This window comes from Balearica regulorum, chromosome 18 (genome assembly GCF_011004875.1).
Source record: "Balearica regulorum gibbericeps isolate bBalReg1 chromosome 18, bBalReg1.pri, whole genome shotgun sequence".
NCBI classification, from domain to species: Eukaryota; Metazoa; Chordata; class Aves; order Gruiformes; family Gruidae; genus Balearica; species Balearica regulorum.
Window position 1 is genome coordinate 3,551,577 of NC_046201.1, and position 16,682 is coordinate 3,568,258.

The 16,682-nt window shown below is 39.8% G+C and overlaps 2 protein-coding genes across 8 annotated transcripts in view; both read right to left on the reverse strand.

The window, feature by feature from the left end:
• The window catches only part of CEP112 (centrosomal protein 112), a 172,143-nt gene extending 168,944 nt beyond the window's left edge, over window positions 1-3,199 (reverse strand). For 5 of the 6 annotated variants that reach the window (XR_012838207.1, XM_075770279.1, XM_075770277.1 and 2 more), the window contains exons 1-4: window positions 3,033-3,199; window positions 1,911-2,031; window positions 764-954; window positions 396-562 (exon numbers count right to left, since the gene is read on the reverse strand). Coding sequence is in view for 5 of the 6 variants with exons in the window: in XM_075770279.1 (XP_075626394.1) it covers window positions 396-562; window positions 764-954; window positions 1,911-2,010 (458 nt within the window). In the remaining variant the exon portion in view is untranslated. Of the gene's footprint in view, window positions 1-395; window positions 563-763; window positions 955-1,910; window positions 2,034-3,032 lie in introns of those variants that run through there. The other variant, XM_075770280.1, reaches the window with a different exon arrangement.
• Window positions 3,200-7,610: 4,411 nt separating this feature from the next.
• APOH (apolipoprotein H) lies at window positions 7,611-14,789 on the reverse strand. 2 transcript variants are annotated; one of them, XM_010301172.2, is made up of 8 exons: window positions 14,652-14,789; window positions 13,309-13,485; window positions 12,599-12,695; window positions 11,155-11,231; window positions 10,382-10,570; window positions 9,538-9,717; window positions 8,840-9,037; window positions 7,611-7,988 (listed from the first exon to the last, which is right to left on the reverse strand). In XM_010301172.2, exons 1-8 carry the CDS (start codon window positions 14,713-14,715, stop codon window positions 7,909-7,911), a joined length of 1,062 nt encoding a protein of 353 aa, XP_010299474.2. In that variant the 5' UTR covers window positions 14,716-14,789; the 3' UTR covers window positions 7,611-7,908. The 2 variants fall into 2 exon arrangements, with proteins under 2 accessions (XP_010299474.2, XP_075626725.1); XM_075770610.1 differs by lacking the exon at window positions 13,309-13,485 and having other exon boundaries at window positions 14,652-14,770.
• Between the last annotated feature and the right edge of the window lie 1,893 nt (window positions 14,790-16,682).

The following is a 16,682-nucleotide window of genomic DNA, read 5'->3' on the forward strand; positions in this document are numbered from 1 at the left end:
AACAAAGCCCCCTCTTCGCTCACAGCTAAATTTCTCAAACTATCATTTTTACCTATTGATTTTCCATGCTAAGTGCCTGTAACTAAAAGGGGAAGGAGAACAAGAGGAAGGGAAAGAGGATAGAGCTATGGGACATGGATGAAAACTTACAGAAGCCAGAGAAGGTGACATAATGGAGGAATGTAATAACAGAAAAGTATAAACATTATCATTAAGTTAGAAGCTACTACCTGAGTTTCTGTATATAACGTACAAACGCTATATTCAAGATGAGTCCATGAGGAAGTGTAATAAATTCATACACACAAATTCAAACATAGTCAGAGCTTATCATCAAATCAAGCATCTATTAAATATGGATCAAATACTGAATAAAGCAAATAGAGAAATCTTACCCATATGTAAGTGGTGTTGCTAGAGATGATTCCTCTTTAGAAGATATCTTCCATGATTCTTCATGCTTAGATTCACTGTTTCCTAGTTCTCCCACTACCCAGTCAGGTAAGCAGTCTGGGCTACTACTCCGAACTCTTGTTGAATTTGGTTCATCAAAATAAATTGACTATAATTAAAATAAATGCAAAATCAACACTAGAATATGATTACACAAATATATTCTTTACACTGTTAATGTTGTTTCTTGCAGGAATATCTGTGTTATGAAAATTCTTTTTCCAATAAAGCCAATGAAGTGCAAATATTACTTAAAAGCATTTTCAGAATAAATTTAAGCAAATTTGTCTTATAAAGAAGTTATACTCACCATGTATGAAGGTAAAGTTTTCAGTATTCCTGGTTCTGGTTTATGCGTAAAAGGACCTTCCAGCACACCTCGCGTTAGCATGTGGAGCAGAAGTTTTGCATACAGGTTCCGATTCTTCCTTCCCACTATTCCTGTGCCTGCTCCCGAGGGTTCGCATAGTTTTTTAATCCACAGTGCACATCTTTGTCGTTCTAAAAATATAGATATACATAATCACTATACATTTTCAAAGAAAATCAAACACGTAGAAACAACAGAGGCCATTACCAGTCACCAGTTTTGTAGATACTTCCTTTCTATCCAAAAGTTTAAAACAAAACAAAAAACCCCAAATGACCAAACCAAAGGAAAAAAATGGTTAAATACCGAGATTAAAAATAAGTCTTTAACAATAGTTCAAATTTCTGTCAACCAGAAATATTTTCTATAAATTCACATTTATCAGAAACTTACATGATTTCTAGAAATAGCATGTTCAGAATCAATCTCTAATAAGCACAGAACACAAGTCACCAGAAATTCCAAACTTGCTGCAAGAGCTGCCTTTAACTACAACGTACAGCTTGCATGAGCCTTAATATTTTAAATACACAATAAATCTTCATTCATTTTAAAAATCTCTATTTACACAAGCTTTGCTACCAGATGATTCATTCGATTAAAGTTTTACAAAGCAAGTTCTTAATTTGCAGGGTTCATGCCTTTAATAGCCACTTTGTTCTAATCAACAGATTTATAAACATCATTTATTCTTTGATGTTTATGTTATTACACACACCTAAGCCAAACTTTAAAAACCTTATCTCAAAAAAATACATGCAATTTTGTAAGTGCAATCTCAAAAACAATGCCTTTTAGAAGGTTTTAGTTTCTACTGAATTAATTTTTTAAAAATACAGGAGTTGATGAATTTATGCAAAAGGACATTCACATCATCAAAACAGGACAGATAAGCTCAAACAATAGCAATATAAATATTGCTTATAAATAAGTAAAAAATAAGTTGTACAAACACACCCCCCAGAACAGTGCCTTGTAACATCAGACACTAAGTGCCTGGCTAAAGCAAGTGATACAAGTGATAATTATCAGTAACCTAGAATTTTGTTATTAGCATTTCTCCATATGCACGTTTTGCCATATTTACCTGACCTATGCTGTAGTTTTAGAACATGAGGCTTCATATCCACAACACAGTGATCAAATTCTGCATCTAGTTTTTCCCATATTTCCTCTTCACCATTCATTTTGAAAGAATACAAAGTAACCTGCAAAATTATCCACAGAGAAATAGAAAAGATCAAATATCATTACATTAGTCTGTGCATTTCAGGCCACGCAAAGACCTGCTTTGGAACTATACGGGAGAAGTAAATATTTATTATGTTCACACAAGCACAAGAGCAATTCTTTACAAACAACAGATATTTAACGTAATCTACAAGAATATGTTTGTTTAGACTGAAAATGAATAGTTGACTACACTGAAAATGAATAGTTGACTACTAATGTATTCAGTTACAATTTGTATAATACACCTAATGAATTCATCATAGCCACATTCACACGTTTTTCTTCCTTAGAGTTAGTATTATTTTTTTAAAGGGAAGAAGGGAGGCAAACCAGCAAATAGACCTGTGAGTGAAAAGTAGCAGAACAACAAATGTTGTCAGAGTTGTTTTTTTAAAGAAAAAAGACAGCCAAACAAGAGCTGGTTATCAAAGGTCATCTGTCATTAATTTCCCAGCTGGCCTATGCATCTTTTTTGTACGTTTGAGCTCGCAATTAGCACATTTCTTTGCCAGCTTAAGCTGAAGGCAGCAGCTTGCCGAAGCCGCTGGGCCTTTCCCTGCGGACAAACCCCGTCACCGGCCCGGCCGCAGCACCCCGAGCCGCGGGGCCCTCACCGCCTCCTGCTCCCCTTCAGGTGCTTTATCAAACCCTTCTTCCTCCTGCTTCCCTTCAGGTGCGTTATCAAACCCTTCTTCCTCCTGCTTCCCTTCAGGTGCGTTATCCAACCGCTTCCTACTGGCCCAGAGCTGAGCTGCCCAGAGCTGATTTGCAGCCATTTACCGCAGCCATTTACCACAGCGAGCGACCCCGTTCCCGACCGCTGCCGTGATGAGGCTCGCAGGATTTGATGCCACAAACCGCCCCCAAGCCCCACAACCCGGCCGGGCACCCGCCGGCGAGCTGCCCCCGGCATCCCGGCCCCTCTCCCGCAGGGGAGGCCGCCCCGCTGCCCCCGGGACACGCCGACCCCCTTTACCTCGCTCTGTACAGCGCGCAGGCCTGGCTCCAACGGGGATGAAGGAGGCCGAGCCGGGCCGGCGGGTCCCGGCCCCCCTCAGCGGGGAAGAAGCCGGCCCGGCCGAGCGGCCAACGGTTCAAACCGACCCCACCCCCGCTCCCGGCGGCCCCCGCCAGCTGCCGGCCCCGCGCGTTTCCGTTTCCGCGGGCCGCCCGCGCGTTGCCAGGCAACGCGGCCGGAGACACCCAGGCCCGGCCCCGGGGCGGGAAACCTGAGGGGAGCGGTCACCCTGAGGAGAGCTCTGAGGGGTGCGGGGGGAGCGGTTGAGTTTGGGGAGTTGCTTGTGCCCAGAAGCCGGTACGGAGAAAAACTCTTGGGGGTGAGAGAGTAGAACTGTGCATTGAAGGTGGGCCTGTTGCACGCGGCAAAGTAATCGCTGCCTGTGATCATTAATTACTGTCGGAAATGATTAACGTCACCTTGGCCAGCAGCGGCTGTCCCAGCCAGGCCTGTGCAATCAACACTATGCCCCACGCTCTTCCCCCCGAAAAATAGGTATGCATGCGTAGATAAATACTTATTTACACACTCAGTCATGCGTGTGCATTAAAAACTTCAAGAGGGCCCAGCAGAACCTGGGAGAGCACCGAGGGAGAAACGGGAGAGGCCAGAAATTTAGTGAGGTTGGATCAGGTCCTGGTTACGCTGGGGATAGACCCGGTACTTCATGGCGGTACGGCCAGGGCCAGAACCATGAGGGTGCAGAAGCTGCGGGGGATAGCTCCAGTTGCTCGGGATGTGTTCGTCTGGACTGAAACTAGTTGGATGTCAACTGTCTTTTTTATTTATCTTCATTATGATCAATAAGGAGGGGGAAAAATACTTCCACTCAAAGCTTCGTGAAAAGTATTTGCCACTCTGAAATTAAAGGTCAGTAAATCTTTCGAGTCTTAGCAATGGTTTTGTAGCTCCGTAGTAGGTGCCAGAAACATGAGCAGGTAAAATGAGACTGAAATTCCAGGTGCGGGCTGAATAATCGCAGAGCTAATTTTAGCTACAGTTTCCAAGTATTTCTAAGTAAAATTTGTTCAAGTATATCCTTGTAGATAATAGAGTGATTTTGAGTTCACTTTAAAATACTTAATGTGCTCAATATCAGTTGTCTTATGCGTTGTTTATGTCCTATCCCAAGGACAGAAAATATGAGGGGTGTTGTGGAAGAGAAAAATTTAGAAGTGCATGCCTGACACTTCTGCACAAGAGACACAGGTTACACTTTTTGTTTTGTAGTCATGTCAAGAGAACCATCAATTAATCCAAAAGAATTAAATCTCCCAGTCCTTTCATCTCTTCAGCCTCCTCCTGAGTCAATGAAATGATTGTATGTATGATCCCAAATAAATGTCTGACCTCTTTGATTCAATTAATTATTTCTCTTTCTCCAAAATCTGTCATTAGCCTTACTGTGTGTATAGCATCTATAGCGCTTTTATCTTCAACGAGTAAACTCTGCAGCCCTTCTAAGCTTGATCCACATGTTCATATACATCAAACAAGAATTTCTTAAACGTACAGTAGGGAATTGGCTGTTTTCTTTGATTTCTCAGCTAATCTTCAGCAGAAATGATTCTGCGTTAGGGCTGATATGGTGATAGCTATGACAGCTACACTGGTTGCCTACTCAGATTTCACATAGCTCCTTAAATCAACATTTGCATAGAAGCAGTGCAAAATTCAGTGCTGGAGTATTTCATCCATGGTAGAATCTCATGAGTAGATTACAGAGATTATTTATTATCTTTAAATTCCAAATTTAAAATAATTGTCATTTAATATACTTTTAAAGATATGACTACTTTTAATCTGTTTTAAAATAGTGGAAGATTTTTGCAACAGTGAGACTACTGGGTGGCTGACTTGCTCAAAGAGCTGAACTTGCAGTGCTTTTCACCTCCAAATCACCACTTCAGATACCCAGACTTGTCATGGGAATTTTGTAATCATTATGAAATCAATTTGTCCAAGTCAGTCCAAATCACAGGAGACAGACAACAGTTTTGTTAGTCGGTAGAACATGGAAAGCTGAATGGACTTAACACCGTGACTCTTTCAGGCAGGTTTTTCAAGGGCAGCACATCGTCACGTTGGCCAGGTGGTACGGTGAGGTTTATATTTCTGCCCAGTTTTGCAAATCTGCTTTTTGACAGTTGAAAATTGTTGGAATTTCTAAGCCAACTTTTTTGTCTGTTGTTGTTCACAGATATGTGTCTGCACATTGCCTTCAGATTTGAATATATCTCTGTCATGCTCATCACAAAATACTTTGAAAAACTGTATTTGCTGGTATATGGTGAAAAAAGAACACGAGGCAGAGCAGAACCAATGAAATTGGAACCAGTACTCCAGGACAGATTTCCTGAGAGAACAGATCCAGTTCTAGGTCTGCTTACCAGTGCACAGCAGGGTGGCCAGAGAGGTTGAAGCCTACCTGCAGTGGCTTGACAATTGTATAACTTCTGTCCGAAGAAGAAAAAACCTAAAAGTTCAAGAAATGATGGAGGTCTTGTCTCCAGCCAAAGCCACAGCCTGGAGACAATGAGTACTGATGTGCACTGACCCTCCAGAGGAAATCACTACAGATACACAATTGTAGAACATGCAGATATCCCAACCAGAATACTGAACAAATTCCCAATTTGAATTGTAAAAATATCTTCATTTAAGTAAAACACATTCAGTACTTTTTTTTTCAATCATCTCATTTTACCGTGTTCTCTTATCTCTCTAACTGTCTCAGCAGGTCACCACAAGTAACATGAACACAGCTTAAGGCATTCTTTCAAACATCTTAAGGAAAAAAAGGCAGGTTTCACTCACTCATACCAGCCTTTGGAACACCTCTAGTTGCAATACATTATTTTTCAGACCTTCTAAGCAAACCTTTCATGTCTGAAAAGTTGTGATTCACAAACATCTCACTACTTCAAAGACTTATCAGGTCACAGATTTTTTTCTCCCTCTTCTTGCTTCAGGAGACTGGATAATAAATTCAGCATGTGAACATTGGCTCCTAAGGGTGATTCTTTAAAATATTCAAATACTGCATAGCTAGCTAGGAAGCAGGGCCAGCTGACGTGATCAGTTGTTATCCTGCTACACCGGTAATTAGAACCGGGAAAATTTACTTAGAAAAATCTGAATGTTCCTGGGGCGACTCTTTTTGTGCAAAATACAAATAATTTCAGGGAAAAGTAGCATTTCTGTGGCAGCGAATGCTAACTTTACTAACGCCAACTTCACAATGTTTTGCTGTGAAAGGCAAGTTAATATTAAACTGTGTTTGGTATCTCAGCTAATGTCCTGAACATCCCGATCCCAGAGACGTATCCACACAACATTCAGCCTAGACTTCCAAACAGACAGAGTCCTGCCACCTGACCAATGTTTGTGGTAAAAGTAGTTATGAATATCTTGGCCTGTAAGTCAAACGGCATTCAAGGATCCCGCTTAAACATGTTACGAACCAAAAAAGTGCACATTGTACCAATGAAATAGCCTCTTCATTTGCTAGCATGAATTTCTCTGCTTATCTCTACATTAGAGAATTAAATTGCTGATGAGTACAAAGTATTAAATACTTAATAATAGCTGCCTAAATCTCTCCTTAAAAATAGGAAGTATAAGAACAAATTATATCAGTCATACTATTAAAATATTCATGTGCAGGCTTCAAAAAAAAGATGATGAGAGTATGTTCAGAGTTTTTTAATGGTAGCTGTAGCATCTTACAAGTAGTTTGATATTAATGTTAAATGGTCCTTTTAAAAAGTTCTATAGTAGCTTGCTTAGTGTGCAGCTTACTTCTGCTTTTAATCACAGAGAAGGCTTTTGTACTTCAGAGGGAACCACAAATGTCTCACGACAATTTATTGTAAGTGTACAACAAATATTTCTCTATCACTTTCTAATGTTGAAATTATAATTATTTTTTCTGAATGGAAATACAGACATAATCACAAAACTTGCCAGACTGGATCATACCAGTGAACTACCTGTATCATAAATCAATTTAAAAGTACAGTTTACTTCAAAACTACTTAATGTCCAGAAATCATTACTATTGCTCAATGGTGTACAATTCTCTTTATTTGAAAAAAAAAAAAAAAAAAAAAAAAAAAAGGAATCAGTTACATTGCGTAATATTGAAACAGTGGTAAAAATTAACAGTTGTTTAAAACAACAGTTTCAGGTGAAGTTAGATTCTCAAAAACATAAATAGTCTTATTAACTTTAGATAATTTTTTTTTTAAGTGTAGAAGAACCCTTTATCTAACACTATTGACTTTTAAAACATGTTTGGATATTTGGTATCTAAACTCATTTGGAAATCTCAGTCTTTCTACTTACATAGATTCTGGAACATCCTAGGCTGATGACCCTCTGTCTATCTATAATTAAAGGTCCACTCTATCACAGGGGAGCAGTAATGGAATCAGACCCCAGCTAATTACTAATGATGAAGGCCTTTCTGTATAAATCAGTTAAGAGCTGCAGGATTTGATTGATGATTAGGTAATATTAAATAAGAACACACCATTGGCTGAAAATTACTTTATTGTAAAGGCACTACTATTGAGAAAGTCATTTACAATTGCATAAAGGTTGGAAATACGGAAAGAGAAGCAGTACTGCAGGGATTTTGAAGGCAGAGAAAAGGGAATGAAAGTTAATGGCTGAAATAATGTGTTGTAGCTTGTGAAAGGGGATGGTGGTTGGGAAAACAGCTGGGACTGCCTTCGCAGAGAGTCCAGAGTAGAAATTTACACTCATGGGACCTAAGTTTTCCTCTTGTATCTAGTGTTTTGTCTCAGTAAGGCAGAAATTTAGTACTGTATTACTTCTCTGATTCATGATCTTCACATGGTTTCATGTCTGATGGATCCTTCTTCACAAGACTTGAAAAAAAGCCACGTTCTATTGAAAACAAGTTAAGAACTTGAGTTAAATTCTTGAAATATGCGATAGCTGAAAACAATGTGTCTCCTGGATCCCGCTAGGTAAGCAATCAATCTTTGCATCGTTGTAAAACTGCTAGAAGAAATACACTATTTTAATTCTCTTTTAATGAAAGCTAAGCTACATCCATCCGAAGCCAAGCCAAACATGAGGAAAGATGTTTTCATCATGCATAGGCTGTGGTTTTTTTCCTTCACTTACAAATGAAAATAAAACTTACAAGGAATATTCTATGCAAGGAATATTGATAAAACAAATGCAAAGCATTTCCTCTTGCCAACAAACTTCAATATTTAGTCTGTTTGTTTAGTCTAAAACCTTTGTGCCTGGGAACCAGTTCCGCCAGCATCAATTCCTCACTGCAACTGCCAGCTGCTTTTTAACACCCTTGGTCCAAAGTGAGAACCGGTGTGTTACCAGTCAGCACAACATGGGAATAATCCACCACAACAGGAGCGAATACGTCAGGTTCTCACAGCTGCAGCAGTGTTGAGGCTCTTTTCCCTTGGAGATAACATTGATCCCAGGATTCATGAAATCCCAGAATACTTTACATATAGCCTTTCTTTGGGCTAGACCACCTTTAACTGAGACCTTCTAAGAGCAGATAGGAATTAAAGCAGGGCTCTGACGTATCAAAAGTCTTGCTGTGCATTCTCTCCTTCTCTCAGGCCATTTCTTCCCAAATACCCAATAACTTTCGTACAAGGCAGATGAATTATCCAATCAAACAGGGCTTGAAGATGAATGATGACGTTGCCCACCCACTAAAGTACTTGTTGCTCCACCACCATTAGCCTAGCTCATACCTTTGAAACAGGCAGGGAGAGTGAGGTTGCCATCCACACATGGAACAGCTACAGTATAGGCACAGGATTTCTCTTTATTCTTGCAGAAGAAGGATATAGTTTCACCATGCTGAATGCCTTCCTTAAGGTCATTCTGAACTCTTTTCTTCTCGCCATTGTATAATACTACAGCTTTCTTAACTGGTATTTTACATGGTCCTGTGAAACAATCCGGTTATAAACAACAAGTAAGGATAATCAGAACTCTATTTTGAAAAGTAGGTAGATTAGATCCCATCAGAAATCTGTACAAGTGACATTTGGGAATGAAAAATAATGTGTCCCACACATTTATAGTACCTCTGCTGGTATTATAATGCTGAAGAAATTCAAAGCCCTAAGTATAGGGTCAAAAGTTCCCAGTGAAAATCCAGCCTCAGTAAAATCTCTAATTATATGAAATATGAAGAGGAGAGGAAATACTCAGACAAAATAAAGTTATGTGTCTGATTATTGAAGTCAATCCAGATACATCATGTCATACAATGTTCAATGTTGGGAGTGGTCTTAGATTATCAGGGCCTTGAAATCACTGTTTTGGTGGGGGTTTTTTTGAGGACAACTGCACAAAGGTGTTGTAGCTCATTAATAACCAGAGTGGTGGTCTTTTAGGAAAATTCAGTTTGGTACGTGGTTTCTAGCAGGTAGTGTGTGTGTACCTTTGCAGGTTGGCTTTGTGGACCAGTTTCCAGACTTTTCACATCGGGAATGCTTAGGTCCATCCAGCACGTAGCTGGACTGGCAGCCAAAGCTGACGCTTTCGTTATAGTGATATGTTCTACGAACAGCAAACTCTATGAATCCATTTTCTATTCCTGTTGGAGTGGAGCATGTGACAACTGCAGTACAAAAACAAAACCAAAGCTTTATCAATGTTGTGGTTCTAAAAGACACACTATATACACTGAAAAAAGCGTGAAAGTTTCATGGTGCTTCATTTCAGCCTCTTGCACAGGAAGACATAACTAGAGGAAAGATAGTTTAAAAACCCACAATAAATAAATAAATATTACTTGTTTTAAATACACATCTATTACAATCTGTGCTTATATCCAAAAACTACTGAAATGTGGCAGAATTTCACTGAAACCAGTGGAGTTCTTAGGACTAAGCATAAAGTTGTCCCTTTCTTAGATTAATCCCAGCACTTAGCAGAATAGAACGTTGGCTGCGCTCTGGAGGCCAGGCTCTGATTCCCCACCGTGAACTGCGTTTCGCAGGTTCTGTTTATATAACCTTGTTATATATAACCTTTGTTTATATAACCTGCAGCAAATATTTTGTCAATCCCATGTTGCCTGCAATCCTGTTAGGAATCACCTTGCATTCAGGAGTCTAACTTTCAGAACAATTCTACTGTATGTTTGCAGTAACAACTGTAAAAAAAAACCCCAAACTAAAAACATAACAACAACAAACAAAATCCTAAGGTTGTTCATATAAATAAAATTACATACAATTCTAGAGAATATTTTTAGGTGCTGATAAAAGTAAGTTACTTACCCTTGCACTCTGGAATGCTGCTCCAGTTCCCGTTGGCCATGCAGGTAGCTGTCTCATTCCCAATAAGTGCGAGAGGAGGTACACATTCAAAAGTAATTGTGTCCAGGAAATTATAAATATTTCCAGGTTTTAAGTGACGGTAAGAAAGGACTCCAAATTCAGGAATCGAAGGAGGTGCACAAGTCACCGCTGGAAAAGCACAGCGTTCATAGAAATTAAAGCTTAAAGATCAAATTATTACTAGAATCACAGAGGCAACATGCTTATGGCTGAATTAACCCACACCGCCATTTATGGGAGCGTAGCTGACAAAACAAAAAGTTCACATTAAAAGTCTCAGGAGCCTTAGAGAATGTAATTCATTATTTTTTCTGTATTTTTCAGACAATATGATGCAGTATATTGCTTTTTCAGAAAACTGTTTATGCAGGACAGGTTATAGCAAAAACATGTATAGCAATTGCAAAGGCATGACAATATCCTCTTTTTGTACACAGGGAGAATGAATCTGAGCGGATAAGCATCTTACCTTCAGCTGCAAATAGCATCCCTGATCGCGGCCTTTTATATAGACCTTTAAACTGTATTTTTCTAAGACCAGAATCCACACATCTAAAACCAAACATATAGGGTTCTTTTTGATTTTTCCTAACCATTTTTTGCACTGCACTATAGGAGGCCTCTGAATAAGAGTATATGTAATTCTGAGCAACGTAAAGGAATCTTTCTGTAATAAGAATAAGAATAAAGTTCTTCAGTATTTAAACACATACGTTGACACTGTGGAAAAGTTCCACTCCACTTTCCATCTGCCATGCATTGGCTCATTCTTGTCCCAACAAGGTTGTAACTGAAAACAAAAAGACCTGATTATCAGAAAGCTTAATGAGCATGGAGAAGAGTCAAGTCGTTCTTTGCAAGAAAGATTGCCATTTCTCATCAACAGAGTCCGGTTCTGAAATCTTGCTCTGGCTCTAGCACTTACTGACCTCAAAGGAAGTTTAGATTCAAATATGAAAAGTTATTGTTATTCAAGTATTGCAAGTACCCAGACAAAAGGCTTCATACAACAAGGCGTTTTGCCATTTCAGCTTTATGTTCTATCTTATATATTAATTTCTACAAGTGGTTAATGCTGTGGGTATATGTAAGTAGTGAGCATTGATCCATGATTGCTAATGTAAATGTTATGGTTTCTTGGGAGGAGTTCCTAGCTAATTATGGCAATTAGGATTGAACTATTGCAAAGAACTCTGTGCTTTTTAGAACTAAAGTCACTGAGGTGCATTATTTTATTGTCATGCCAGATAGCCCAATTTAATTTCCATATGCACTCCAAATGCTTCTCTCTTGTTCTCTGTACTTACATTATTAGCTCTTACTCTAAGTTTTAAAGAAATCTTTGTTGTGTATCTATCATTTCAATATCATACAGCTGAAAACCAGTAATTTATAATTAGAAAAATTAAATCAAGTCCCATTGCTATGTTTGATGTTGTAGTTGAATGCATTTATTCTGTGTCTTGCCCCTGTTTTTGGGGGGGAAGGGGGTAGTTGAGATTGTTGGCATCTTTTGGTGAGCTCTAGGCTATGTTTTGCCTGTGCCTTTTCAAGGTAAGCACTGTTTATTAATTAATTGCCTAAGAAAAATGAACTACATGCTATCAAGTATTTCCCTGTATTTACTGTAACTTTTTTCTTTAAGTGCATTCTTGTTTCTAAAACTGGCAAGTAGCCTTGAGTAAAAGTACACTTGCTCCAGGGACCAAATTAGGATTAACCTCATGTTTTCATTTATTGAGCTTGGAAAGGGATAGAAACAAAATTTTCAGTCTCCAGAGCCTAACAGCATAACTTAGATGGAGATTATCTTCTCTCTGCTGTAGGATTTCATCTCATGATGTAATAAGAGGATTTAAAAAGCAGAGGAAAGCAGTCCAGAATAAATCTTTGCATAAAATCTCTGCTATTTTGATGGTTCCCATATCTGTAAGACATTGCTTTGAGGTAGCAAAGCTCTAGGATGTTACAGTCAAGACTGAACACAGGAGGATCACCAGATATGCTTTTTTTTTAAAAAAAAATTCTGAAATGGATGTGGGGGTTTGTGTGCAGTTTTCTAAGTTCCCTGGCTTGCAATACTGCAGCAGGTGATACTAGAATGCGATGTTGTGATTTAGGTTATTTATTGAACAGTGTGAGGAAGGGAATGCTTACCCTGGTTCACATGAAAAACTTATAGAACTCTGATAGTGGAGGTCTAGAAAATCAATTTTTCCATGCTGCAAGGGTCCAGGACTGGGACATCTCTTTGCTGTTAATTAAAGGTAAAAAAAGGATAATTTTATTTCATGAGGTGTGAAGCTAGGATAATGGAAACAAGTTGATCATAAGGGGGTCCTGGTGCCTTTCATGTTTCTCCACTCCCATGTACTACATTTCATAAGTTTAGCTATTCTGCATTTCTGTCAAAATATAATAGTTTCAAAGTTTTTGTGATTAAATAATTTTTAACGTTTGATTGTCTGAGGAAAATAACTCCTATGCAATGAAATGATAAAAATGAACAAAGGGATACAATAACTGCAGGTGTTATCAAGCAGTATATGTCATTGGAGTATAAGCACTGCTGGGCTGAGTCAGGTTAATGTTCACCTTCTCCGGGTCCAACCTCCATCGCTATCTGGGAACTGGGAAAGCGTGGGACATGTGTGGGAAGATCCTTCCCCTGTTACTTTCCCCTCTTCTCCCCCACACCCAGTTGTCTTCCAACAAGGAAGGGAAGAACAATCAGAGAACAGACTTATATCCATTTAAATATATCAGATGCCTCACGTGGACTATAAGATACCCTTTTCCGATAGGTGCACGGCATGCCAGCACGATGGCATGAAATCTAGGAGTAGGGTTGGGTTTGCTTTACTTACGTAGGCATAACAGCGTATTGAGGGGCCACTTGCCAGTCGGGAGGCAGGTGTACTTCCTTTGGCCGTTATTGGGGACGAACCCAGGCCTACAGGTATATTGAATTTCCTCACCCACGTCATACACGCTTTTGTTTACATCAATTGTGGCAAATAGCACTTCTGGTGGCCTGGGACAGACTGGAGGAAAGGAGACACTTTACAAGAAATTGGGCAGTGAGTTGGAGTTGGTTTTTCTTTCTCAGCTGGAAGTGCAGGTTTCTGTATCATCATTGGCTGTAGTATCTTCCTGCCCTGAGTTAAACGGTCCTTCCGTAACCTAAAGGTATGTAACTTACTGAGGCAGCTGATGGCTGCTCCAAGTATTAGCCAGAAAAAAAATGTGTTCTTCCTCTTCTCCTCGGCAGCTCTGTCAGTGACCCCGGTTAGATATTTGTGTTGCTTTTTTATACTAAAATTTATTTATTTTTTGATTCAAAATGGATTTATGAAGGCATTCCGCGAAGTGAGTCAATTATGGTAAATTATCATCCTCAAAAGAGGATGAGAGGGACTTAGAAGCATACTATTGCGTTTAACTTTTAATCTAAGTTAGTTTGATTAGGTCAGCCTGAAATGAGAATTTTTTTTTTTAATTAAATTTACTTTTCTCTGGTTTTCCCCAATTTTTCTGTTCAGTGGGGCAAACGCTCTGTTGCATCAGACAGTTCTGATTCCAAAACAGCCTTAACAGGTTGACAGGTGAACAACTCATCTCCCAGAGAGTGAGAACAGGAGGGGAGCAGCGAGGGAGGAATGGAGGGCGCAGACCATGCTCCTGCAAAGGGCACGGAGAGAGGCTCCCGCTGAGCCTGTGGGGAGAGAACAGCGGGATGCAAAGCTCGAGCTGCAGGCATGCAAAACAGAGCGGGAGAGTACATGAAAGGGGGCCCAGAGCCCTCCGGGTGAGGGAAAGGAGGGGAAAAGCAAGGCAGGAGCGGTGCCAGGCAGTCCTAGCAGCGGGGGGGGAAGCGAGGTGAGCAAGGAGCGGGACAGAGGGACGGAGCGAGGTTAACTCCTGGCACACGCGATGTCCCCCAGCATGCAGGCAGCCTGGTTTCCACAGCTTCTGTCAATATTTCTTCTGTTTTCCTCCGTTTTATACTTTTGTATACAGCGATTCACCTCACCATAGGAAGAGATGGAGGAAGGAATGGAAGAGAAAAAGAGAGGAAAAAGCTTTCAGGGAAAATTCCCCTTCAAAACACTTGACCAGAATTGTCCAAAGGCTTTGAAATCCTGTTGCTTTCTCCAGCTTCCCTCATCCATACCTCAGGATATGCCCTTAGAAAGAGGAAGACGCTTACCTTTCGCTGCAAGAGCCCAGGAGCTCAGAGCAACTGTGCAGACAAACAGCGCCAGGGAGTTCATTGCTGCCGGTCCCCAAGCCCAAATGACCCTCAGCTCAGCGCCTCTTCTCTTTAAAATAATGGCACCCACAAAAGGATGGTTACATATTAACTCTTTGTACTTATTCCCATCCTAGTAAACAGAAGATAAAAGTTCCTTTGTGTTGCTTGAGATAAAGGATGAAACAACCATCACATGTCACATTTGTACATAATGCAGGGATTCAGATAGCGGTCTCAGCTGAAAACGTCTCCTCTCCAGTTGTTTCTGCAGAGCATCTCCTGTTGGGACCAATGTTTTTGAGAGGGGAAAAAAAAACAAAACCCAACAACCAATATTCTCAGCATCTTTATAGGACGAGGATATTTGGAATATGATATTGTATCAAACAATAGAACTGTCACTAAGAAGCTTTTGTTCATCACTCAAGTGTGTACGTTTCTATGTACCAAAGACTCCTGAGAGTTACAACAAAATCTTGCTCAGGCAAAATGATTAGTGTCGGAATGACATCGGTATCATCATACGCCTCCAGTGGTGATACCAACTTCATGCCAGTTTACACTAGATGATGATCTGGCCTGAAACTTCAGGCTTCAGGGGCCTGTTTGGTCAGATCCAGGCCATCAATAAGCATCTTTCAATTAACAGCTAACTAAAAGCAGCAGAGACTGGGCTCACAGCACCAGCGCTGCAGGAAAAGTGAAATACTGACTCTGGATTGTGCTTATCTGTGACAAGGGGGGGATCAAACTCAAGTCACATTTTTGCTGGCATAAAACCATGGTTTGGTGCTGCGATTTGGGGTCATCAAGTCAAAACTCCACAGCTATCAGCTGAGGTTCTGATCGACGCAGTTCTCCTAATTTAGCAGATTTCAACTGCAGGAGCATCTGAAGTGCAACCAAAATAACATTTGTGTAATCATTGTTCCACAGTTTGGTGTTTCTAATCTCAGTATCCTCCCTCCCTGCTGACTCACAGTCTGTGAGGGGGAGTGAGGGACATTTGAAGCTCTAACAAGAAGCTAGGTTATGTCAAACTCTTACTGCTGTGATCTTAAATAGTTTGTTTATTTTTGTTTTATAAAGTTTCTCTGTTTGCATCTAAAACACACGTTTTAGCCACAACATTAAACAATTGGGAACACGCTATTCTTCTCAGAAAGAATATGCCGTGAATGCCCTGCTCAAAATATTTACCAAATACACAGTGCCAAAGGGCAAAGTACCACTGCTAAACCAACAGAAAAAAATTGGCTTCATTTTTTCTAATTACATCTGATCATTTTTCCGTTTGCCACAGCCTGCTTCTTCCTCTTCCCTTTCTCCACAAATTTCACAAGTCTCTCTTCCCTTCCTGACACCCTGCAATGCTGTCATGAACTTTCTTGCCTCCTGTTTAAATCCTTCCTTAGATCTGCCTGCTATTTTGATTACATTCTTTTCTGTGTTTAAAATAGCGCAGGAATAGATGGGCACGATTTTTATCCATGTCCGTGTCGACCACATGAGCGTTTCTCCCTGTGCTCAGCAGATGGCAGAATGTACTCTACCATGTACCATACAGATACAATCCTGAACTGAAAAGTTTTCTATACTACCTTCAGAAAAGAAAAGGAATATTGGGTTAAATGACATGCACATTAATTTTTCCATGGATTTTGTGTTTGATAACTGTACTGCTGTTCAAATTGAAAGTAAAACTGAATAATTGCATGGGAAACTGAAAGAGGAATGAATATTTAAGTATGCATTTCACACAGCTGCATAATAACTGCCAATATTGTGGGTCTTTTTGAAAACATTTCTCTACAAAAATAATTTGAATGTATGTTACAAATAACTGTGTCTTTTCCAGTAGCTGGAGAAGACGTGATTATTATTGTATGGATTCACCTTGGCAGAGCATCAGCAAACCAACCTAGTTCTTTCTGTGTTTGGTGATAGTATGCAATTATAGATATCATCTGATTTTTTCATCAGATC

What these genes read in the sequence shown, in the direction of transcription:
- APOH (XM_010301172.2), bottom strand. Translation starts at nt 14,715, where the DNA reads ATGAACTCCCTGGCGCTGTTTGTCTGCACAGTTGCTCTGAGCTCCTGG. An exon ending in CTGGGCTCTTGCAGCGAAAG is followed by an intron (nt 13,486 to 14,651) that starts GTAAGCGTCTTC and finishes CCTTTCCTCCAG; the next exon opens with TCTGTCCCAGGCCACCAGAA. An exon ending in AGTTTTTCATGTGAACCAGG is followed by an intron (nt 11,232 to 12,598) that starts GTAAGCATTCCC and finishes TTTTGTTTTCAG; the next exon opens with TTACAACCTTGTTGGGACAA.